The 22937-nt window shown below is 40.3% G+C and overlaps 17 protein-coding genes across 17 annotated transcripts; 7 read left to right on the top strand and 10 right to left on the bottom strand.

The window, feature by feature from the left end:
• Positions 1-34: 34 nt before the first annotated feature.
• Positions 35-1567, bottom strand: NEHOM01_1059 (uncharacterized protein; the record flags this gene model as incomplete). Its single annotated transcript, XM_051489937.1, has 1 exon — positions 35-1567. The coding sequence occupies one exon, from the start codon at positions 1565-1567 to the stop codon at positions 35-37; it is 1533 nt and encodes a 510-aa protein (XP_051345897.1).
• A 31-nt stretch (positions 1568-1598) lies between these two features.
• Positions 1599-1982, top strand: NEHOM01_1058 (DNA-directed RNA polymerases I, II, and III subunit RPABC3; the record flags this gene model as incomplete). The annotated part of the gene is made up of 1 exon (XM_051489936.1): positions 1599-1982. One exon carries the CDS (start codon positions 1599-1601, stop codon positions 1980-1982), a length of 384 nt encoding a protein of 127 aa, XP_051345896.1.
• A 325-nt stretch (positions 1983-2307) lies between these two features.
• NEHOM01_1057 (uncharacterized protein) lies at positions 2308-3093 on the bottom strand (the record flags this gene model as incomplete). Its single annotated transcript, XM_051489935.1, has 1 exon — positions 2308-3093. One exon carries the CDS (start codon positions 3091-3093, stop codon positions 2308-2310), a length of 786 nt encoding a protein of 261 aa, XP_051345895.1.
• Positions 3094-3248: 155 nt separating this feature from the next.
• On the bottom strand, positions 3249-4175 carry NEHOM01_1056 (TatD DNase family protein; the record flags this gene model as incomplete). The annotated part of the gene is made up of 1 exon (XM_051489934.1): positions 3249-4175. One exon carries the CDS (start codon positions 4173-4175, stop codon positions 3249-3251), a length of 927 nt encoding a protein of 308 aa, XP_051345894.1.
• A 507-nt stretch (positions 4176-4682) lies between these two features.
• NEHOM01_1055 (ribonuclease H2 subunit A) lies at positions 4683-5771 on the top strand (the record flags this gene model as incomplete). Its single annotated transcript, XM_051489933.1, has 1 exon — positions 4683-5771. One exon carries the CDS (start codon positions 4683-4685, stop codon positions 5769-5771), a length of 1089 nt encoding a protein of 362 aa, XP_051345893.1.
• Positions 5741-7459, bottom strand: NEHOM01_1054 (uncharacterized protein; the record flags this gene model as incomplete). Its single annotated transcript, XM_051489932.1, has 1 exon — positions 5741-7459. One exon carries the CDS (start codon positions 7457-7459, stop codon positions 5741-5743), a length of 1719 nt encoding a protein of 572 aa, XP_051345892.1.
• A 302-nt stretch (positions 7460-7761) lies between these two features.
• Positions 7762-8733, bottom strand: NEHOM01_1053 (uncharacterized protein; the record flags this gene model as incomplete). The annotated part of the gene is made up of 1 exon (XM_051489931.1): positions 7762-8733. The coding sequence occupies one exon, from the start codon at positions 8731-8733 to the stop codon at positions 7762-7764; it is 972 nt and encodes a 323-aa protein (XP_051345891.1).
• Positions 8734-9093: 360 nt separating this feature from the next.
• On the top strand, positions 9094-9918 carry NEHOM01_1052 (uncharacterized protein; the record flags this gene model as incomplete). Its single annotated transcript, XM_051489930.1, has 1 exon — positions 9094-9918. One exon carries the CDS (start codon positions 9094-9096, stop codon positions 9916-9918), a length of 825 nt encoding a protein of 274 aa, XP_051345890.1.
• Positions 9919-10016: 98 nt separating this feature from the next.
• Positions 10017-12215, bottom strand: NEHOM01_1051 (uncharacterized protein; the record flags this gene model as incomplete). The annotated part of the gene is made up of 1 exon (XM_051489929.1): positions 10017-12215. One exon carries the CDS (start codon positions 12213-12215, stop codon positions 10017-10019), a length of 2199 nt encoding a protein of 732 aa, XP_051345889.1.
• Positions 12216-12752: 537 nt separating this feature from the next.
• On the top strand, positions 12753-14963 carry NEHOM01_1050 (uncharacterized protein; the record flags this gene model as incomplete). Its single annotated transcript, XM_051489928.1, has 1 exon — positions 12753-14963. One exon carries the CDS (start codon positions 12753-12755, stop codon positions 14961-14963), a length of 2211 nt encoding a protein of 736 aa, XP_051345888.1.
• Positions 14964-15454: 491 nt separating this feature from the next.
• Positions 15455-15745, bottom strand: NEHOM01_1040 (uncharacterized protein; the record flags this gene model as incomplete). Its single annotated transcript, XM_051489918.1, has 1 exon — positions 15455-15745. The coding sequence occupies one exon, from the start codon at positions 15743-15745 to the stop codon at positions 15455-15457; it is 291 nt and encodes a 96-aa protein (XP_051345878.1).
• Positions 15746-16194: 449 nt separating this feature from the next.
• NEHOM01_1049 (large subunit ribosomal protein L8e) lies at positions 16195-16962 on the bottom strand (the record flags this gene model as incomplete). The annotated part of the gene is made up of 1 exon (XM_051489927.1): positions 16195-16962. The coding sequence occupies one exon, from the start codon at positions 16960-16962 to the stop codon at positions 16195-16197; it is 768 nt and encodes a 255-aa protein (XP_051345887.1).
• Positions 16963-17002: 40 nt separating this feature from the next.
• Positions 17003-17629, top strand: NEHOM01_1048 (uncharacterized protein; the record flags this gene model as incomplete). Its single annotated transcript, XM_051489926.1, has 1 exon — positions 17003-17629. The coding sequence occupies one exon, from the start codon at positions 17003-17005 to the stop codon at positions 17627-17629; it is 627 nt and encodes a 208-aa protein (XP_051345886.1).
• Positions 17630-17756: 127 nt separating this feature from the next.
• Positions 17757-18359, top strand: NEHOM01_1047 (uncharacterized protein; the record flags this gene model as incomplete). Its single annotated transcript, XM_051489925.1, has 1 exon — positions 17757-18359. One exon carries the CDS (start codon positions 17757-17759, stop codon positions 18357-18359), a length of 603 nt encoding a protein of 200 aa, XP_051345885.1.
• Positions 18360-19011: 652 nt separating this feature from the next.
• On the bottom strand, positions 19012-20532 carry NEHOM01_1046 (UTP--glucose-1-phosphate uridylyltransferase; the record flags this gene model as incomplete). The annotated part of the gene is made up of 1 exon (XM_051489924.1): positions 19012-20532. The coding sequence occupies one exon, from the start codon at positions 20530-20532 to the stop codon at positions 19012-19014; it is 1521 nt and encodes a 506-aa protein (XP_051345884.1).
• Positions 20533-20606: 74 nt separating this feature from the next.
• On the top strand, positions 20607-21533 carry NEHOM01_1045 (GDP-mannose transporter; the record flags this gene model as incomplete). Its single annotated transcript, XM_051489923.1, has 1 exon — positions 20607-21533. One exon carries the CDS (start codon positions 20607-20609, stop codon positions 21531-21533), a length of 927 nt encoding a protein of 308 aa, XP_051345883.1.
• Positions 21534-21838: 305 nt separating this feature from the next.
• Positions 21839-22657, bottom strand: NEHOM01_1044 (tRNA-specific adenosine deaminase 3; the record flags this gene model as incomplete). The annotated part of the gene is made up of 1 exon (XM_051489922.1): positions 21839-22657. One exon carries the CDS (start codon positions 22655-22657, stop codon positions 21839-21841), a length of 819 nt encoding a protein of 272 aa, XP_051345882.1.
• Positions 22658-22937: the final 280 nt, after the last annotated feature.

The following is a 22937-nucleotide window of genomic DNA, read 5'->3' as shown; positions in this document are numbered from 1 at the left end:
ATAACTCAAATACTAACTCAACTCAAATACTAACTCAAGTAGAGTGTTCTGAGCTGCCAAAGAATAACACAACGGTTTCATACATCCCAGGATTGTATACAGTAATCGAACTATCTCGGAATAAGACTGCACTTGCTTTCAAAACCTTCCCTACATATTCATTATTACGATACATGTATTCCTGATCTACCAGTGATTGATCAACAATACCTTCTACCAATAAAGATCCTTTCAAAATATAGTACATCCGACCCCTCGGCAATCTTATTCTCTTCCGAGACAAAATAGTAATCTTTCCCAAGTAACCCGGTAAATCAGACAAAAACACACCATTATCCATATCCTTAGTTTGTGATATACAACTAATTCCACTATCTTCTCTTTTCTCTCTTTTCTCTTTCACTTCTTTCTTAGCACTACTCACAACTAACTCAGCCGATTTTTTCAAACCTTCCTTACTCGGTCGTCCTCTACCTCGTGGTACTTCCTTCTCTACAATCTTTACTTTGTTCTCCCCTATCTTATCTTTCACCTTATCTTTTACCTTATCTTTTGTTTTGATTTTTTCACTTACATCTATCTTCTTTAGTATTTCACCTTCTGTTCGTTTAAGAGCAGCCATTCTTTTCCTTTTGGGTGCATTCTGACTTAATTCAGTCTCAGATTCACTTGGCTCACTAACTTCCTTATCTCTGTTTTGACTATTCCGTCCTCTTTTCTGCAGTAAAACTTCCTTAATTTCAGCTGAAATCCCACTTGATTTTCTTCCAGTCTTAACTTGCCTACTATTCTGACTATCCATCTCTTGTTTACTCTTCAGATTTACTCGACCCAAGCCTAATCTTCCTTTCTTCCCTTCTCTTGATTCAGATAAAGAGTTAGATAAAGAGTTAGATAAAGAATTAGATGAAGAATCAGAAAATCCATAAAGTGTCGCATTATCTAACTTTTTATCAAAATCAGCATCAAAACTTTTCCTAAGTATTTCTTTTGATTCTCTCCCTATCTCTTCTCTTTTCTTTAAATCTATCTTTTTCTTTCCTTTTAAGGTAGTTGTAGCAAAAATCTTGGCATTAATCATCTCCTGACTTATTTCCCCACTTATTTTACTACCCAAAGACTTCCTTCCTATCTCACTCTCTACACTATCTTCATTATTTCCTATCTCACTATTTCCTATCTCACTATTTCTTATCTCTTCACTATCCACACTATCTTCATTATTTACTATCTCACTATTTCTTATCTCTACACCCCCTCTACTATCTACACCCCCTCTACGATCTCTACTATCTACACTACCTACACCACATACACCATCTACACCATCTACACCTAAACCCACTCTTATCTGCTCAAGTGAGATATCTTCATAATCGGCCAACTCCATCTTCTTTAACTCTTTAGTAGCCATAAGCCAATAAGAATCAATATTCTCCATAGAATCATCATCAATACTAACATGCCGATCTGATTCACAACGAGATTGGGCTAAAATTTCCAAAATAGGAGATTTAGCTGGTTTTTGACTTGGAATTGAAGTGTAATTCTGGTTATTTCCTTTCATGGATGTTATTTTCGCCAAAATATTTTAGCCCATGAAAATATTGGCCGATGTCTGTAGTTTAGTTGAGATAGATCCAAAAGGCAAGATGTTTGATGACGTATCTCGTGGTATCTTAAAAAGTGACCAAACAACATTTCATATTGATTTTCATACGGGTTTACTTAAATGTAAAAAGATGGATAAATTAGAGATAGCGATTTTTTCTAATGATAATAAGTTTAATGAAAGTAATATTCCAGATAAGTATAACTATTTAATGGGTAATGGGGTTGTTTATAAACGAGATATTAAAGATGGGGTTTATGTAGTAGATATGTCATTTTCAGGGTTATTAGTGCAGATAAGTCAATCTACACCCATCACTAAAGAACTAGAGGAGGAGAAGAGGTTTTACTTGGGGATAGCTGCCTTGTAATTGCTTTTGATTGGAGTTAAGTGGATTGCCGTAATAAACTATGTTGATTTAGTATTGATATTGGGTGGTTGTTATTTTGAAATTAGATAGTAGATAGTAGTTGTTATTTTGAAGTTAGATATCAGTTGGTATTTTGAAATTAGATAGTAGTTAGTCGTTAGTAGTTGTTATTTTGAAAATAGATAGTAATTAGTAGATAGTAACTAGTAGATAGTAGTAGTTGTTATGTTGAAATTAGATATCAGTTGGTAGATAGTAGTAGTTGTTATGTTGAAATTAGATAGTAGTTAGTAGATATAAATAGTAGTAATTAGCAACTGGAGTGCTAGAGGTACTTGGTGCAGGCATAGGTATTGATGAGGGCGAACATGGCGGCGGCAGCCATGATGGAGTAGCCGATATGGGCAAAGACGGCACCGAGAGGACCGATGTTAGTAATGAGAATGAAGGCTCGAGATGGTTCAGGATGGTTGCTTGTCTTTTCAACTACAAGAGTATATGTTCCGGCTGGAAGAGGTTCTATTTCGGCTACTTTGGTAAGGGCACTACGGAAAGAAGAGGGATTCTTCCATTCAAGGAAGCTGGTGTTTTCTTGGTCGGAAAGAGTATGAGTAAGATTGGTGGGAATAGGGTAGGAGTTTTGGTGGTTGTCGTAAAGAGTGTACTTATCTCGTGGGTAAGTGCCTCTGACTAGTCCGGCGGGATAGATCCATTGACCGTTTTCAAGATAAGGCTCAACATTGGGAGTATTGGGATTATCTAGGTTGTAGTTGGCGCGATAGGCCAAGTGAGTTTGAGGCATGTTTTTGACTTGGGTATAGATATAGACATTAGATTGAGTGGGACGATAAAGCTTGAATTCGTAGGAACAATGATTGCCAATGCAACGGCCGTAATCAATCTGGATCTTGACTAGACGAGGGTAGAAAGAAAGAGCGAGAGCGATACCGACTACTAGCACTAAAGAGTAGATTGCACCGATATAGAGCTTTTTTTCAGGAGAGACTCTAAGCCGGTATGTTTTCATGCGTTGTTCAGCGATATCACGATAACGAGCTATGGCGACATCTTTAATAATGGTAAATAAAGTAGCCATAGTAGAACTAGACATCAAAATAAAATTGATCAAATTATTAGATTGCTGTAAGAAGTGATTGGGTTTGTTTATGTTAAAATAAAGGTTAGTATTGAGTTGGTATTGGTGGTAGTGTTAGTATTGAGTTGATATTGGTGGTAGTGTTAGTAGGGTTGTTAGTGGTGGGGTGATTAAATGGTGGTTGGTGGTTGGAAGAGATTGTTGAAGTTTTGGTTGGTAATTTGAATGATTTCGGCGGGAGATACTTCTTTGATGCTGGCAATGATATCAATGACTTGGTATAGGTTGAGGGGCTCATTTCTTCCTTTGTAGCCTAGTTCGGGACTCCATGTCTTTTTGGCTGGTAAGTATTCTTGTGTGCTGTTGTAGTAGGGTGAAGTCTTTCTTATGCTACACCATGGAGCATCGGTTTCGACTAGTAATCGAGTGAGGTCTAGTTCTTCAATGACTTTGGTCTCTGGGTTTTCTCGAATGGAGGCGCCGTTTATGCCGATGTAGAAGCCTTTACTGGTCAAAACATGCATTTCTTCAAGTGTGCCTGTGAAAGAATGAACAACACCTCGGATTTGGTAGTTGCTAATGAGATCTAAAAAGTCGTCTTGACAGTCGCGATAGTGGAGTAGGTAGGGAAGTGGTGAGAGTTTGGACAGTTCAAGCATTGCCTGAAAGACTTCTCTTTGGGTTTCGCGTGGGGAATAGTCTCGGAAATAGTCCAGACCAACCTCTCCAATAGCAATTATTCGCTGGCTGGTTGGGTTAGTACTGGTAACAATAGATTGAACTTGGTCGCGAAGTAAATGGGTATATGTTTTGGGAGAAGTGCCTGTTAGAAGTTGCTGGATGGCTAAAATGTCCTTGGGAGTGCATTCTGTAGTGCTCCCGGGATGAATACCGATTGTAGCAAACTGGTCGTACTGTTCGGCTAAGTAGATACTTTCAATTGATGTGGAAAGTGACGTACCGAGGAAGACCATCTGGATTTCTTTGGCTCGGGCTCGTTCAACCACTTGGGGAATGTCGCATATGTGCTTGGTTTTTTGGTAGTATTCACCTAGATACTGGTTATCCGTAATATTTACGGCAATGTCAAAGACCATTTTGGGGTTAAAGAAGTCATTCTTAAAACTAATCTGTTTATTCCATTTGGGTTAGCCTAAACTGATACTTGGATTTGTGTTGTGTTAGTATTTGGGTTAGTAAATCTTATGGTGCCTGAAACCGATCTGAGGATGATAGTCCCGCGCAAGTATCTGCTTTATGGTCTTGAACCGCATAATGTCGTTAGTATTAATTGGGCTAGAAGATCTCAACTCTGCTAATACGAATAAAGAGAGAAGAGATACCGGCCCGGCTCTGCCTTCGGTTCATTACTACTGGCTTAGAGAGTATTACTCCCTAGGACATGTCATAGTGCTATTATAGGTCAGCTGGTTCTTTAAATATCTTGCTCTTTAGGTATCTAATTATGTGTATCAGTGTCTTATGGTTGAATTGGATTGAGTAGGAGTAATTATGACGTTATTGAGGTGTTAGATCGAGAGTAAGAGGTAGTCTATACAAGGTACGTGTATCATATCTATTTATTTTTGAGAATTTACATTGACATGACTGAATCTAATTCTCGTTTGGCGGCTATCTTGGCTGGATTGAATATTGTGCCTAATAAGGACATTACAATCGAAGAGGACGAATATGGTAATATTTTTGTTGTGAAAATGCCGATAGATATTAAACCAACCTATGAGCTAGGTATTGATGAGGCCGGAAGAGGGCCACTGGCTGGACACTTGGTCTACACGGCTTTGTTTTGGGAGGCATCACCGATCACTCATTATCGAGATTCCAAGTTAGTTTCGATTTCCCGAAGAACGGAACAGTACCTGGAAATATGCTCCCAAATGCCAGATGTTGGTTTTGTTGCCTGCGGACTATCACCACTATTCATTAGCTTAAACATGCTCAACCATATGAGAGATGTTGAATTAGTCAAAGCTCGCAACCGCCTAAACAATAGTCGACGAGCAGTGCGCCAGCCCAAACCAAGCAAAAATGGCGAGACGCCAATTGAGACCCAAGCTCTTCCCCCAACAGAACCAAATCCGTGCTTATCTACAACTAACTCTTCTAGTACCCCAATCGATCCCAACCCGCTGTATATTAGTCCTCATCGGTATAATCTGAATGAAATCTCACTGCAGTGTGTGTCACAGATTCTCTCCCGGTATATTCTAAACAAGATCCCCGTGACTAGAATCTTTATGGACGCCCTGGGACCCATTAAAACGGCCGAAGAAACTATACGCAAAGCCATGAGTGGTGCCGAGGCCCTAGCCAGTGTTGTAGTGGAAAAGAAAGCTGATACAAAGTACCAGGTAGTATCAGCCGCTAGTATTATTGCTAAATCCATTCGTGACCGATTGATTAACGATCCTGGACTTCAATCTGCTTTATACGGCCAAACATACACTAATCTAGGATCTGGATATCCATCAGACCCAATTACCCGTAGTTGGTTAAAAAATGCCTTTATTCCAGTGATAGGCGTGCCTCCTATTGTTCGTTGTTCATGGAAGCCAGTGCTTGACTTTTTGAAAGAGCATCGACCCGCCACTGATCCCAACACACCTCCTATCGGAACTCTTTCATTGCTTTGTGCCAAACCTCAATCTGAATCCGGCCAAAACCGACCATGAACTCGTGATTCTGAAAAGACTGCTAGACGACCATCAAATAGACTAATCTCCTCAGATGACACAGCTGCACTTGGATCTTCAATGTACCCTAGTTCGGCTAAGAGGATCCGCACGATCTTAGGATTCACTTGAGTCGTCTTTTCGCAACAGGCCCGGAAATCATCGAGCTGGGCTGCTTTAGGATTACTAGAATCGCGCAGCCGATAATCGCCATAGAAGTATATTCTTGTACAAATGTCATTATTCTGATTAATGGCATCAACTAAGTACAGAATGGCAGACTCAACTGAGAAGAAGGACAAAAAGGCATCGGCAATTTCCTGCTGGCTGCCATTGTACGGATCACTAGCCGCATACTCGTGTGGATAAGTTCGATTGGTGGGACTATCAATTAGGCCCACATCAAATTTCAAATGAAGAATGGACTTCCAGTACTCCATAAGCGAAGTAGGAAGAGACTTAATATTATGATTGATTAATCGCGCAGTTTGCTTAACTTTCAAATCGTACAGATTAATGTTAATAAAATGGTTGATGCGATCTTTAGCCGTATAAAATGCTAGTTCTTCAATACTTAACTGATTAGGACCGAGTTTCTTGATTTCAGCCGGTTTCCAACGAAAAACACGCGTGATTGGAGTTGTTAGGATAGAATTAGGCTTTTTCAGTTCCTGATAGATCTCATCTGATAAGGTAATTTGGGAGGAGTAGGCCCAGTAAAGTTCCCGGTACCCATAACAAGAATAAAAGTCGCCATGAACTAATAATGGACATCCTCGCACGTTCAATTTGAACCTCATCTCCTTATCTAAAGCCATAATAATCTCGGCGGGAATTACTGTAATACTGGTCTTGGAAGCATCAATACTAACCAACTTACTAGGTAAACTCTTAAGTCTACCAAAAGTACTAATCTTAGGGTTATCAGATATATCAATAGCCCGTAAAGTCGCAATATTAAAAAGACCTTTTGGTACTTTCTCCAACTGATTACCGGTCAAAATAACTTCCTCAAGTCGTTCTAGATCAGACATATATTCAATAATCACGGTGAGTTGGTTATAAGCCAAATTAAGATAAATCAAATGGGATAGATTTTCAACCTCCCTCGGAATTACTTTAAGGCCGTTATATGATAAGTCTAAATAAACTAGTCCTGAGTTCATACCAAAATAAGTCGGAAACCCAGATAAGTTCTCACAATGAGTAATAGCTAAGTTCTCAAGAGAACTACAATATGGCACATTTTCACTTACCTGCGTAAACATCGGACATTCTTTAATAGAAATAGTTTGCAGTGACGTCAGATCTTTGATAGCCAGTCCCAAATCTTCAAATTCACTACAGTTTTCAATCCAAATCTCTTTAAGGTTAGGCAGGAGTAATAAATCATCAGTTAAACTCTTAAACGTACACAAATAACAACAAAGTTTCTCAATACTATCCAGCTTATAAATATGTTCAATAACCCTTAGTTTGTCATTATAAGGTGAATAATATCCAAATACGACTGGACCATCACTATTATTCTTTACCTTAATCAAAAACTCCGACTTACCATAAAGATACAAAGTGCCATTTCGAGCCAGTGTATAGTTTGTGCCAAAAACAGCCGGCCGCACGGGAATACATCCAGTCCAACTCAATAACAATCCAAGTAAAACAAGTTGAATAATCAGTCTAGCCATCAGTCTTAAAAAAAGCAAATCATTTACTGATGTATTGGGTTGGTAGTGTGTTAGATATGATAAACAAACAGTTGTTTAGTTAAGATAAGTTATGTTATGTTGTTGTTGTTTTATTAAGATAAGATAAGTTATTGTTTTGTTAAGATAAGTTATATTGTTGTTAAGTTATTGTTTTGTTATTATAAGATAAGATAAGTTATTATAAGATAAGATAAGATAAGTTATTATTTAGTTAAGTTTATAGTATAGTGTTAGTATAGTGATAGTAATGGTATAGTGATTAGTAATGATAAGTTACTTAATTATATCTTGGGACAGGGTAGGAAGTCTATATTTCGTAGTGATAATGAACCGAGATAACGACCAGTCGTGATATTAGCATGAATTAACAAAAGAAGAAAAGATAAGATTGTATCACCTTCTGTATCATAAAAAGTCTGGCCATTCATGAAATACACATTGAACATCTTCTTCCTCTCTAATAAAGACTCCGTATCCTCAACTAGTAATCCAAACGCACTAAACTTAGTATTGTGAATATCCTCAAAAACAAACTCATCCATTGGATTAGCATAGTAAGACCCTCCGCCTGGCATAATAGTATTGAAGTAGTTGTATAAAGTCTTAAAAAGAGCCCGGCCGTGCAACTCGTTCTCCTTATCATAACAAATAAACCCATTATTAGCCATTAACTTAAGATCGTCCATTTCCTGCTTAGTCAATGGCTTAGCCACCCACCCGGTCGTACTAGAGACATTACTACCCTCTTTAGCTGCTGGTATCACAATATTAACATGAACCCAAGTTTTAAACTGTTTCTCTAGTTCCTTAGTTAGATAGAAAGTACTTTTGTACTCACTGTACTTTTTAATGATCTGCTGGATAGGCGGACTGATTTTCTTATTGCGTTTCCGAAATGACAGTTGTAGATTGAACTTATTCTTACTTGGTTCTTCAGTCGGATTACTTATCTCACCCGTAGGATAGAACTTACTTTCCAGGGGTTTTTTAGTTTTAGGCGGAATAGGTGGTTTAACTGCTCTACGTTTAGAATCAGTCGAAAGATTGATAAAGATCATAACTAGTAAGAAACAAGAATTAGCTCCAAAATATACTAATGCAATCCAAAATAGAATGATTGCCGTTTTAAGATAGATTAAAATACTAAAAGATAAGAAGAGTATTTGGAGGAATAGTGATTTAAATAGACCTTCAGTATGATTGTAAAGGAAAGAAGGTTTAGATAAGCTAGTAGCAGAATTAAGTAAATTCATGGGAAATAGTGAAAAAGAAATTATTTCTAAGAGTAGTTTTTGTTATTCTTTGGTTGCCGTTTGATTAGAATTTAGTTTATATTTAGATTGTATTTAGATTGTATTTAGATAGGATTGTGTTAGGATTGTGTTAGGATTGTGTTAAGATTTAGATAGTATTGGGTTGGTATTTAGATAGTACTTAGATTGTGGTTAAATTTGAGATAAGATAGGAGTGAGTTAGGTAGGGGAGGGGTGGGATGAGTTGGGTAGGGATGGAGTGAGTTGGGATGGTAAGAGGGGTCTGGGTGCTCAAACTTGTTGTTTGTGTGTTACAGAGTGTTTCTAAGAAACCATATAAGCCAAGGCAAAACCTAAACAATGGAGTGGGAAGTAAAAGAGCTCGATATGGTGGGTGTGGCGGATAGTGCGGCTAAAGTTGTGCCAATAATAGGAAGTATTAAAGGTCTTTTATTGGGGGCGGCGGCTAGTCCGTTGTTGTTGGTGTCGATCTATTTCTTCAAGGCGAGTCCGCGGTTCTTTTCGAAAGAACATACAATATCCTTACTGCTGTACGTGTGCAGTGTTTTGCTGGCTAGTATTGGGGTGATTTGGTACGGACTGTCTTCGGTAGTGGCGGCCTTTCAGATCTTGCCGCTGTTGAATCAGATCTTTGTGAGCTCATTTGCTTTCAAAATAGAGAGCTTTGTTTCAGTTTGTCTCTCTGGGATTAGTATCTATTTTGCGATTATTGGGCATAGGGGGACTACTTTGGTGGTGCCGTTGTCCTGGGTGGCTGTGGTGGGGTTTTTGGCAGTACTGGGCTTGACGCTTTGGCGGATGACGGCTAGTGACCGAGGACTGGCCCGGAGGATTGAGGAGATGAAGATATCGGATTTATGGTGCACGATCTTCTTTTCTTTGGAGGCCGCGATTGGATTTGCCGCGATTTGCTCGTTTTCTTCGTTCCTTCATCTGGGAGTGGTTCTGTTTGGCGGTCTGACCAGTATGTGCTTCTTGGTGCCAATGGAGAAGGCGCTGTATTTCTATCCAGCCACCGCCGTGATTCCTATTTTTACTATCTGCTTTAGAATTGTGGCTGAGCTTATTGCCATGCAGTCTTATACGGGCGGCTCTAACTTCTTTATTGCTATTTCATTGGTAACTGGAATACTTTCGGCTCTTTTTCCTTTGATTCTCTTTTGATAGCCGTTAATCAATAAATCTATTAATAGACAGTGTTTATTGGGGATTGGGTTGGGTTAGTGTTGGTGTTAGTATTTGGGTTAGTATTTGGATTTGGATTAGAAGCAAATGCTCTTTTGGATAATATCGGTCAGGTCGACGACGAATTCGTCTATGGTCATAGATTTGAGATTGGCGCTGGTGGCATTATTAGGACATTGGGTGATTGAGGTGAAGGTTTCGTAAATGGGCAGGTGAAGATCAGATAGAACAGTGGAGGTAATGGTTTTGCAGTTGGCTTTGGTAGCGACCGATAGTGGGACAAGAAAATCTAGCCGGATTATATCTTTGAGTTGGTTGAGTGAGTATTTGGTGTTACACCTCAGTAGGTACTTTAGATCTCGCACAATGTTATAGATAGCGGGAGTAGTTGGGTTAATTTGGACTCTGAGAGAGGCGAGACGTGGGAGGGATTCAAGGAGCTTGTTAAAGAGGGAAGGGACTCCGGCTGAAATTTGTTCGCGATAGGCTGCTTCAGATTCTGATTCGTTGTAGTTGAAAGTAAAGGCCTTGAGTGTCTGTCTGGCGTAGTTGTTGGGGTCTTGGATGGCAAGAAGAAGATCGTGTGTGCGGATGTGGACACCGGAGACGTCCAGTTCGGCGAGTGTTTTGATCTTTAGCGTCTTTTTGAGCATATCGAGGTAGGAGCCGCTGTAGGTGGGACTCATACCTACTAAACGGACAGTCGTGATACCGGATAACGATCGGACATAGGTGGGTAGTTCAGACTCTTTGAGGTCCTGTGGCATTTCGGTGTCAGAAATAGAGATAACAATTTCACGGAGGTTGGGGAGTTGAGATACTGTGTGGTCAAAGAAGAATGTTTTGTATGGTGAAACTAGTCGGGTGGTGTTTTTGGCCTGAGCAATTGGGATAGAGTACTTGCCAAGGAAGTTTGGATCGCGGTTCTCCAGTGGGAACATACAGGTGTGGTTGGCCTGGAAACAGCATTTACGTCTTTGCAATTCTTCGTAGTAGCCCGCGGTTGTCATGGAAAGGCCCATAAATTGAGACTTGGCAAAGTTGTTCAATGAGTAGTAGTCGTTGATAATTAGACCGCGCAGCACTGGAGCCATGCCACTCTCCTTTCTCTTCTGTTCAAAGTCTAAGATAATGTTAACGAGAGCGAGGTTGCCCTTGATGAAGCAGTTGTTGCCAAGCGTTCGAATTGAGATGATCTCAACGGCCGGGAAGAGTTCTATTACCGAGCCGAAGTACATTTCACCGACACGATGGGTTTCCTCAATGGAGACTTCTAGCTGCTTAACATAGAGCGGGTTTTGGTAGAGGAGGTAGGTAGAAAGATCAACGCCTGCGGCACTTTTCTGTTGCGGCGATCCGAAACGAAGCCAGATGGCCTTTTTGCCCAAAAGGAAGCTTTCTTCGGCAAAGGTAATGGCTGATGTCTTGTCAATATAATCCTTCTTGTCGTTGCAGAAGGCGGCTATGAGATACCAGAAAACATCTCGGTTGGACTCTCTTGAAAGTGCCCAGGTGGCCCATTCTTCGGTGTTCTGCGCTTTGCGAGGGATTTCAGTGAGAAGAGTGTGTCGGCCATCCCGGCGGATGCCTCGAAGGATCGTTTTGTACGTCTTTCTGGCGACCTTGCTGTTTTGAATGAGCAGGCGGAGGTTTTCTTTGAAGCAGGCCCGTTTGGTCATATCAAGCTTGAGTGCGTTTTTCTGGGAAACCGGAATGCGCTCGGTCTCATTCATGGCGAAGACTTCGTACAGCGATAGGATTTCATGGATGTCTTCGATTGGCAGGAACAGGCCTTGGGTTTTGGCGTAGTACGGAATGTTCGCCATATTGACCATGGTGGAGAAGTTCAAGATTTGTTGGTCGTATATGTACAGATTAGTTTTGGCGTTCCAGCTCTTCATCAGATCGGAGAAGTAGTCAGTGCTGTAGAAAGCTGATGTTATGGTTTCGCGGAAGTCATCAGGCATGATCATATTAATTCGGTTTTTCTCATTGTTTCGGTTGCTCAGATACTTCAAAGCGGTTGTGTATTTCTGGAACGGCGCAAAGCCATCTAGGAAGGACTTTTCAAACTGCTCAAAGAACGATCTAGGGGTGCTTGTCGAAGCATGTAGATCGTTGTAGGAGTAAAGTTTGATAACACCAGGAGTGGAAGAGTTTTTGGATACTTCTCTGGCACTGACTGGTAGGCCAAAAACAATCCACAGACTGATCATGCAGGAGATTTTGGCTAGAGAGCAAGTCCAAGATCCTTTAACAAGTATTGATAGTCTCATTTGATGTTAAATTTCGATCGATCTATTTAAACATTGATTGAAACTTTGTTTCACAAAGGTACTAACGGCCAAGATGAAACTTCATCCTAAAAAGTCGTTTTGTCCTATCAGGAGCTAAGCACTTGGCTGGTTACCCAATGTTGGTTAGAAGTAGTACTTGGGTTATTATTGAAGCAAGGCCTGCCAATCAATCAGATTTGTGATCTGGCGATACAATCTTTGCTACTTCGGTAACTTCTAGACGACTATCAACTTCTACTCCACCCCCTAACACTACTCTAACATAACATTCCTCGAGCCCAACTCAACAGAACACCATGTAGTATTGGCCCTGCTTTCTTTCGGGGCATGTTTTCACCCAAGGTCATTTATCCTATTTAAGCCATGGGCTTAGGCCCCAATACCCACCCAATACTTAACCCAATAAACAAATACACACCCCACATAGACCAAAGGCCCCAATCGAGTCCCTAAGTTCTCATTTAGTTGAAAATAGCAATATACATGCATATATATATCAGGTGTTGTTATTGCTCAATGCACTTTCAGGGTCTGATAGTTCTTCTTGTAGGAATAGTCGGAGTTCTTTGGGCGTCCAAAGATAGTTCGCGAATGTCGATTGCAATGTTATCAACATATCCACCAACTAATTGTGGTATTGCTGAGTTTGCCAAAAACATGCTACTATCAATCCAGGGCGCAGGCAAAGATGATAACCTTTCTCTTGAGGTCTTTTCAATTTCGAAACTCCCTCATTCCGGGCCCGCGCCTCCATTTAATGGCATTACTGTGCATCAGTACGATCTAGATCGTGAAAACGAAATCAAAATACTGATGGATATGGCTCATGTGATCAACAAAAAGCGATTTAATACCATCTTAGTCCAGCACGAGTACGGGCTTCTGTTTAATCATGATAATTACAACATCTTTTTGAAATCACTTTCTCCCAAAATCACCAAACTGGTCTTTATTCATACGGGTATTTCGTTTGCTAAGTCCGACAGAAGACACGCAATCCAAAACTTAGCGGTCAACGCCGACTACTTAGTTGCACTAGGCTGGCGAGTCAAGCACGCAATGATTCATTTCTATGGTATTCCCGAACACAAGATCCTTTACATTCCCCATGGTCTGTTCGCACCAAAGAACCTGAACAAGAAGGCCGATAGCAAAAAGGTAACCCTGCTAATGACCGGTTTAATGAGAGACTCCAAAGGTCTGGAAGAAGTACTTGCTGCACTCAAAATTCTCAAGGAGCGGAATAAACTTCACAACATCCATCTAGAAATCGCCGGTAAGGATTATAAAGAAGGCGCGTACAAACAAGCAATTCTAGATATGGCCAAAGAGTATGGTATTGCCAAGCACGTAACCTGGGACTATGGCTTCCATTCACTCAAGAAGTTAGCCCGACTCCACACAAAGGCAGACATATACCTTACTCCCTTCCCTGTTGACGTCCCCACCTCCGGAACCATTAGTTTTGCGATGGGGTACGGTCTCCCAGTTATTTCAACGCCCTATGGCCTTGCCGAAGAACTACTCGGTCTATCCGACAAACCATTGAAACTCGTAACCAGCACTGTTAACCCCGCCAGCAATAGCAGTGGATTTGTGAAATACACCAAGTACGGGGCAATTGTTCCTTACAAAAGCGCTCTATCCATCGCCAATGCCATTAGTCATCTAGCTAAGAACCAGAACATTCGCAAACGAATGGGAGAGTCAGCTGCCAAGCGAGTAACTCCATTATGTTGGGAGAATGTCGGCCGAGCCATTGTTGAGTTTGTGAAGACCGGAAGATCCACCAACATCTTCCTCCACAATCCCTTCGAAAGACACATGTCCCGCACCCCCGGCCAATGCACTGCCGATAAGATCACCACCATTCGAGGCCAAGAACTTACCGACATTCCCGATGGCGGTTACTGTCTCTACATGGACTCATACCTCACGATCAATGCCCATATCAAACGCAACAAAGTTGTTGAGCTAGGTGTCCGCGCTATTTCCTATATTCCAATTCAGAAAGAGATCGTCCCACAAGAATCCTTCCTGTACGCCAATATCAAAACTCTTCCTCCAGTCCCCACCCACACTAACATCACTAAAACCATTGGTAAATACATTCAGTACATCTCTCTCAACAACGAAGAGAGCAATACACCAGATCAAACACAAGACCTAGACGAATCAGCAGTTATCATTCCCTATAAGAATCATGCTATTGTAAATACCCCAAACCTCGTCTTCTCAGTCGAAGCTTCCAATAAGGAAATTTGTCTCTACTTCTACCGCATGTCTCGATTTGCGGCCGCCCGAGGTCTCCTCGGCAGTGATGCCCACACAAGATACGCCGAATTCCACCAAGATCCCAGCCCAGCCCCCAAAACATGGCGTCTCCGAAACTGGTCCATGAATATCTTCAACGCCACCCACAATCCCATCAAAAAGTCCTGGATGCGCGGTCAGCTCTACGGCCTCCCAGCGACTACCAAACGAAACCTCGCCGACGAAATGCCCGAATCAGTTGTTACCTTTGAAACCACTAATGACAAAATCCTCCAAGACTCCAAATTCGGCGCCCTAACTCGCCAAAAACTCATTGACTACTGGAGCAACCCCAGGATCCATATTTCCATCAAAGACTTCAACAGTACCGAGCCCCTTACCCAAGGCAAAACCACACTTGAGAACTACATCATCACCTGCCTCGCCAACGAAGGTTCTACCCCATCCAAGTAATAAACTTACATAGCATACACCATACCCCACAACCAACAACTCAATAACGCATTCGTATTTATTGTAGAAATCCTATCCATTTCTTATCTTATCTTATCTCTCATCCATCCCATCCACCAAAAGATTAACTCATCTTATCTCAACACTACATTTACCAACCCAGTACTATTTCAACTAAATTCTAACTCCACTTAACAATCACAAAGATACAGACTATCAAATTAGCCAAAACAAACAACATAAACAGTATAAAAACCGATATCCCAAAAAACACAGCATCCCGCACCCAGGCCCGTTTAACTTTCTCCACAAACTCTTTTCCCTTCTCCCTTTGCAGCCGAGAATTAACACCAGTATCCATACCCCAAACGCCCGCCAACTCTTAAACACCAAAACACCAATCACCACTTCAAACTGCCTCAACTTAGCACAACTCAATCTCAACTTAACTCCACCTCACCTCACCCCACCTCAACTTAACTTAACTTAATCTATGTACGGAACAAGAACATCAGCAGTAAAAGGCCACTAAACACCACACCACACACTATCATCCAAAACATAATCGGAGTCCCAGATACTTCTTTCATTCTCAGAATAGTCTGGTTAATTCTTCCTAATCCTAATTCAGTCTCTTTCTTAGCATAATCTATCTCAAGCAGATCTTCTTCTAACTTCCTACTCAATTCAGCAGTCACTCCTTTCAAATTCCCAATATTCCTTCGTAAAGTAGTCATTCTTTCTCTATTCTCAGCCATTTCTCGTTTCCGATCTTCATCCATACCAAACAAAAAACCAGCAACACTTGTATTGAGTTGGGTTGGTATTTAGATAAGTTGATTTGAGTTGATTTGAGTTGGTATCTTATATAGATGCTACCTTATTTAAACCAAATACTACTTTATCTAGATACTACTTTCTATAAACCAAACTCCTATCAAACTAACTCTTATATAAACTAAACCTTATCAATACTAAACCATATCTATATACTACCTCATCTAAACACTACTTTCTATAAACCAAACCTCTATCAAACCAAACTAAACCAACCCTTATCTAAATCAAACTCCTATCAAGCCATATCTAAACTAATTCTTATCTAAACCAAACCCTATCTAAACCAAACCTTATCTAAATCAAACCAAATACTAAACTAAACCATATCTAATCTAAATCAAACCAAATACTAACTCATATCTATACTAAACTAAACTAAAGCCAAACTCATTTATTCAAACCGCTTGGTCTTTGCCCGACCAATACCCGTACGTCGTGCTGCAATTTGTCCCACCTTCTGTCCGGAAGGCGCCAAACGCGACACACAAGATGACCGACCAATATGCTGATGGTTACCTCCACCGTGCATGTGATCAACCGGGTTCATGGCTACACCTCTTACTCTAGGCCAAGCACCTAACTGACCTCTAGCCTTATACTTAAAGTATGCCCGAGATGCCTTCAGTAATGGCTTCTCATGCACTCCACCAGAAGCAATAATCCCAACTGTACCCCGACAATCACCACTAATAACCTTCTTAGTTCCACTTGGCAGCTTAATTCTGACTTCGTTCTTCTCTGGAGTATATCCTACTACTGAAACATAAGATCCACTAGTCTTAGCAATACTACCTCCATCTCCTGGCTTCTTCTCTACTGAGCACATAATAGTACCATCTGGAACGTACTTAAGCTTTAAAGTATTCCCTAACTCCATAGGAGGATTCTCTCCAAAGAAAATACTCTTGCCAGTATGCATTCCTTCAGTTGCTACAATCACAACTCTTTCTTTCTTATCGCCTTCTGGCGTATCCATCATTGTAACCATGGCTAAAGGTGCATTTCTACCTTGTTCGTGTACGATATCAGTAATAAGACCTTCTCTTATCTCTGGTTTTGAACCTCCAGTTTTAGGGAAGAGAGCTGCTCCTTTTTTGTACATCTTATTGGGCCTATGATGGGCTCTAATTAGTCTTTGCTTTCTTAAGACTTTAGACATTTCTGGGGCTAAAAATTAAAACTAAATTTATCTGAATTTAATGGTGACGTCATCGGGTAAGCAAGAATTACTAAATAAGGCAATTAAAAAGATATCTAGAGAATATGAAGAATGGGACAAGGATAAAGAATTAAAAAAGGTGCAAAGGAAGCTTAATGTTAAGGGGTATACAGTAGAGCAAGTATACTATCAGATTAAAAAAGTTACCGATTGGGTTATTGACCGAACAGAAACTTACTTGGCTATGGAAATGGGTGATATTAGTGATGTGAGTGATGATGTTAGTGATGAGGAGAGTATAGATGATGTTGGTGATGTTGGTGATGAGGAGAGTGATGTTGGTGATGAAGAGAGTATAGGTGAGGAAAGTAAGAGTATAGGTGAAGAAAGTGGGGATGAGATGAATGATGAAGAGGTGAGTAATGAAGTGGGCGATGATGAAGAGGTGAGTAATGAAGAAGTGAGTAATGAAGTAGAAGAAGAAGAAAGTACTAGCTCTTATAATGAGGAACAAGAGAATATGAGTAGTGAGTCTTATGATTCAGAAGGTAAGGCTATGCTTACTAATTATTTAGAGAATGGTGAGAGTATGGATGAAGGTGAGAGTGAAGATGAGTTTTTGCAGGAAACGACCGGACGGAAGATTCTTAAACGTCTTGATGGATAGATCATAATAAATTAAGTTAAATTAAGTTGTGTTATGTTGAGTCGAGTTGATTTTGAAAGTGATCTGAAAATTACCCGATTTGGTAATTTTTGACTAGAATTACTAGTGGTTGTTAAACAAATTTTTAATGGCTAATTCTCACATTATTGCCCAAATTGAAGATGATCTGGTCAATGGTAAGGCTTGGTATGAAAAAGGTGAAGTAACTATCAAGGATAGACCTAAAGGTACTTTAGTTAAGCCTTTAGTGAAAGAAGAAAAGATAAGAAAACGAGGTAAAGATAAAGTGGGTAGAGATAAAGTAGGAAAAGAAGAAGAAATAGAAGAAGAAGATTACATTCATGAAGATTTAGAATTTGTTCGGAATAAGACAACCTTAAAGATAACAGAGAAAGTTTCAAGTTTATTAGAAAGAATAGTTAAAGATAAGATTAAAAAGAAAGAGTATGATAATCCACGTAAAGTGCAGAAGAAGAGTAAAGAAGAACTAGCTAAACTTATATCTTCAGAAATAACTAAGACTGAAGAACCAGAAAGAGGGCCACTTCATGATGTTTATGCTGGGCGTAGAACTGAAAATGACCAGTTTATGGCTAAAGCCCAATTAGTAGCACTGTTTAATGAGATAGATAAGGAATTATCAGCTATTACTGATCATACTTACACGGCCTCTCGACCTATTATTCTACCAGATGATATTCCAACAAATCAAAATGATACGGATTTATAAATTGAATTAAGTTTAAGTTGTTATTTGTGTTAGATTAAGATAAGATATGTTTATGTTAAGTTGTTATTTGAGTTAGGTTGGCTTAAGATGAGTTGTTGTGAAGGTAAGATAAATGCTATCCCTATTGCTATTGCCATTGCTATCTCAATACTATCCTAACCCAATAGGGATAATACCTTTCAACCAAACATACTCAACTAAAGACCGATTTTGAAGTGAATAGGTTGGTATGGGTTAGGTTCTCTTTATCGTACATCATCTTGAGAGATTGTTCGCTAACTCAGAGTATAACTACTAATCTGAGATTGTGGTTTCTAACTCGAGATTTGAATCGCACTCGCTGCAAACAGGACCAGGCCGATAAACATTACAGCACTACACTCCTGTAGATACCTCACTTTAAAGCGGAGGCCGACGAGGACACTACACTAACCCAATACATACCATACTTTAACTAAACTTAATCTAACTAATTCAATATCGAACTAGCTGTTAGGACTAGTTTCAAAAAGAATAAATAAGCTGAACATGAATTGAGTAGTGTAGAGGTTAGAACTAGATTATTATTTTGTTAGACCACTTTATTGATTCAAAACAGTTAAGATAGGATTTAAATTGGGCTAGTATTTGGGTTAGTGTGAACTGGACTTAGTTAGTGGTCAAGAATGAAGAGGGAGCCAGTGACGATTTTATCATCAAGGACAGTTCCATCTGGGATAGAAATGGCTTGGCCTTCGGCGGCAATGATGATAACAGTGCCTTTGAGGACTACATTACGACCGAGTTTGACATCTCCACTGATAGTTAGGTGGTCAAGATCATCAATAACAATGGGGCCGGCGACTCTTTTGCGAAACTCACTGACGGATTTGAAGTGTTTGCCGACGAGACGAATGATAGGGATAGTATCGGTGGTTCTTTTGCCGGAAACAGAAAGACTGCCATGTTTAAGCTGGAACAAAGAACTTTGGAGTAAGAAAAGGTCGCTGCATGTTTTGACCGGTAAGAAACGATCACGAGGAACGACCATGCCTTTAGAGTTGGAGAAGTACCTGATTGAAGCACCGACTGCTGTTTCCAGTTGAATAATCTCTTCTCCAGTTGAGAGTTTCTTCTTGTTTTCGATTACTTCTAGTTCAAGAGTGGTTGATTCAAGGACTTCTTTGATGGCTTTAAGACTGATCCAAAGGGAGTTAGTATTGAAGATCTTGAATTTACGAATACTAGTGAAGTCGGTTTTGTGGTACTCTGGGACTTGGGCTATTTCCAGAAGTCGGAGTTCTCCATTGTAATCAACTAAAGTCCCACCTTTAATATCAGCTCGCGTCTTTTCAGTGACTTCCATGAGAAAGTCTATCTTTTCACTTGTAATGTAGTTTAGAATAGCTAAATCAACTACTGAGCGGAGATTATCAATGTTACTTACAAAGAGGTACTCCTTACCTTCGGCTAGTAATTTATCTAGCATACCTGAATCTTGGAGGGAAGAGAAAAGATCACCATGACCGGGTGGGTACCATCCTTCCTGGGCACTGGCTGGATTAGTACTATCAGATAAGACAGGCAATAAAGTATCCGAATAGATTCTAGGGAACGCACTTTGTTCAAAAGTCCAGACATTTTTGTACTTACTGATTAACTTAGCCGTTTGTTTGCTGGTGTTGAAACTGTTCATCAGAATAATGGGGACTTCTGTGCCGTAGGCAGAGTTAAGGTGTTCAATTTGTCGGACAGAAAGGTCGATGAAGTTAAGGTGATCTTTGACCTCAATAGCACTTTTAGGGCCAGTACAGCCCATACTAGTGCCTAGGCCGCCGTTGAGTTTCAAAACAGCTAGTTTAGATAAGAGATCGGCAATATTCTCAGCAGCAGGGGGAGATGATGCCTCGTAATCTATAATCATTGGTTTTGGAGGCGGAGCTATCTTCTCCCAATCTAGTTTATTTGAGCGTGTTCTGAGATACTGTGAGAAAAGAGTGAAGAACTTCTTCATGTCATCGGACTTAGATTCAAATTGCTTTTGCAGACCTTCTAGTTCCTGTTGCATTAAGACAAGTAAAGAATCAGATCCGCGTTGTTTAAATTCAAAAACTGTATCGATACGTGCGATTGCTTCTTCAGGGGTTTCTTTCATCCTTGAAGGAGTTAGTTCATTGTTTGTTGAGTCATCCATGGAAAACAAAGGGGCCAAATATTTATAAGACAGTGTTTCAGATGTGGTATTTGACTTGCAAATAGAAGTTCACGATGCTGGAGCAGAAGGCAAGCATAATTGTGTTTATGGTTTTGAGTGGGATTGCCAGTACGGTTATGAATAAGTACTTGGTTAGTCGGTTACAGATCAAAACAAAATTCTTTATCTTATCGGTGCAAACCTTGGTTATTCTGGTGGTTTTGTTGCCATTAAACCTTCTTTTCTTCCCGGAAAGGACAAAAGAGGCGAGTCAGATGATAAGTCAATGGTTCTGGATCAGTGCATCTCTAACGGCAATGGTTTATACTGGTTTGCAGGCGAACACCCACTTGTCAATCTCACTTTTTACGGTGTTGAAGAATGGAAGCATTCTAATCATTGCTGCGTACGACTGGAACTTCAATCAGTATCAGATTACAGGATTAACCGTTGCTTCTTTTGGGCTGATTGTTTTAAGCTCACTGCTAGGAACTGTTTCGGACTCGTTGGGGAAGAAGAACCAGGTGGTTGACTATAAGCAAAAGGAAAAGTTGTTAGTGGGTTTGGCTTGGGTGGCAGTGAATTGTACGACTTCGGCGTCGTATACTATTCGGCTGCGGATGATAGGACAAAGTACTGGGTTACCGAGTACAGTGATTGCAATGTATGCTAATAGTTTGGCCTTACCGTTTATTGGGTTATGCACATTGGGTGAGTATATGTCTATGGGCAGCTTTCCGTTTAAGCATTTATGGGTGGTTGTTCTGTCGGGGCTTTCAACGGCTTTAATTGCTGTTTCAACGGCTATGGCCGCAGCTAATTTTACGTCAACCACTGTAGCAATGATTAATGCTCTGAATAAGGCGCCAATTTCGTTGAGTGGAGTTCTATTTAGGTTCGAGCAAATTGAGTCGGGCTGGAAATGGCTGTCCCTAGGAATTAGTGCAGCAGCCGGTATTTCCTATGCACTATCAAGAAGCTCCCTATCCATGCATGCATAACCAATTGAGTTATAAGTTGGTAGTAAGTTAAGTTATGAGATGGTAGTAGGTTGAGTTATGAGATGGCATTCAATTGAGTTATGAGATGGTAGTAAGTTGAGTTATGAGATGGTAGTAAGATGATATAATGTTAAAGTAATCTATTTATTGGGTTGGGCGCTTGATGAAATAGGCCCCAAGAAATATCAGTAATGTTCATATGGTTACTGGATGGCGTTAGTTGAGCTAGTAGTGAACTCTTATTCTGAGGACCCCATAGCTTTAAGAAGTAGCTAATTGTGATAGTGATAATAGGAACGATTCAATTAAGGCTGCACTTCTTGGCTCTTTTCTATACACTCGCTATCCTCTACGTGATAAACAGGAAAACGATGGTTTAGCGAGGAGATTGTATTGAGATTGTGCTGGAAAAAGGGAGAGTCGGCTGATGCGTGGCCATAAACAAAGACTTGTTTAGTTCTAGAATGAACCAAGGCCATAGCACAGAGAATACATGGCTCATTTATCAGAACAACTGTCCGGCCTGTACATAAATATCCCTCAGTGGTTGCGGATATACTTCTTATCATGGCTAGAATAGCATGGTCAAAACAAGATTCTAGCTTACTGGCAAACCTCTGGTAGTCAGTTGTTTCTTCTAAAATACAAGCAACCATTGAGCATTCCTTTGTTTTATAACTATCTTGATCTTCTTTAATGCGGGCGTGTTCTTGTTCCAGTACTTTAGTTACTTGGGCTTTAGTAGTCAAATCCAGTTCAACCACAGGTTTAGGATGGAAAGTGCATGGCCAGGTACGGGCCATTTGTTGTTGCTCTTCAATAGACTCAGGTTCTTGGGAGGAGACTTGAACGGCCACTAAGTTATTTTCAGTAACTCCATATGTCTGCATTTCAGCTAGCAGTTCGGTTTGGTGCTGCTGAAATTCCACAAGAGGAGCTAGTAGAATCAGGAGACTGTTTTCTTGGGGTTTGGCTCGTTTTAGATGATTGGGCTTAGTGGGAAACATCTCTGAAAGACGTCTAAGTTTAGTGGAGGCGTCTTGTTTGGGTATTTGGGCGGCTTGCCAGGTAGTAGTAGTTAAGTTTTTGGACTCGCGAGGTCGATTAATCGGTGTAAATATCATACAACTCTTCTATTTTTGTCTTTTACCGAATATGAAAATATCAACTAGATTGATAGTCTATTTGGTTTCCTTTTATGGTAAGTTCTTAGTAGAGAGGTTGAATTTAGGTTAAGGTTTATTGAACTAGTCAAGTAATTGTTCCAGAGCGTTCTTGGCTAAGAATAGATGAGATTAAGTCAAATCAGCTGAGATTGTATTAGAGTTGGCTTGGCGCGATGGGATTATAGAGGGGCACAGCGCATATGGAGAGCATTTATGTTGGCCATGTTACTTCCTAGTG

This window comes from Nematocida homosporus (genome assembly GCF_024244095.1).
Source record: "Nematocida homosporus strain JUm1504 chromosome Unknown 4542, whole genome shotgun sequence".
Classification (NCBI taxonomy): Eukaryota; Fungi; Microsporidia; genus Nematocida; species Nematocida homosporus.
The sequence above is the reverse complement of the archived record's forward strand: the minus strand, read 5'-3'. Positions and strand labels throughout refer to the sequence as shown.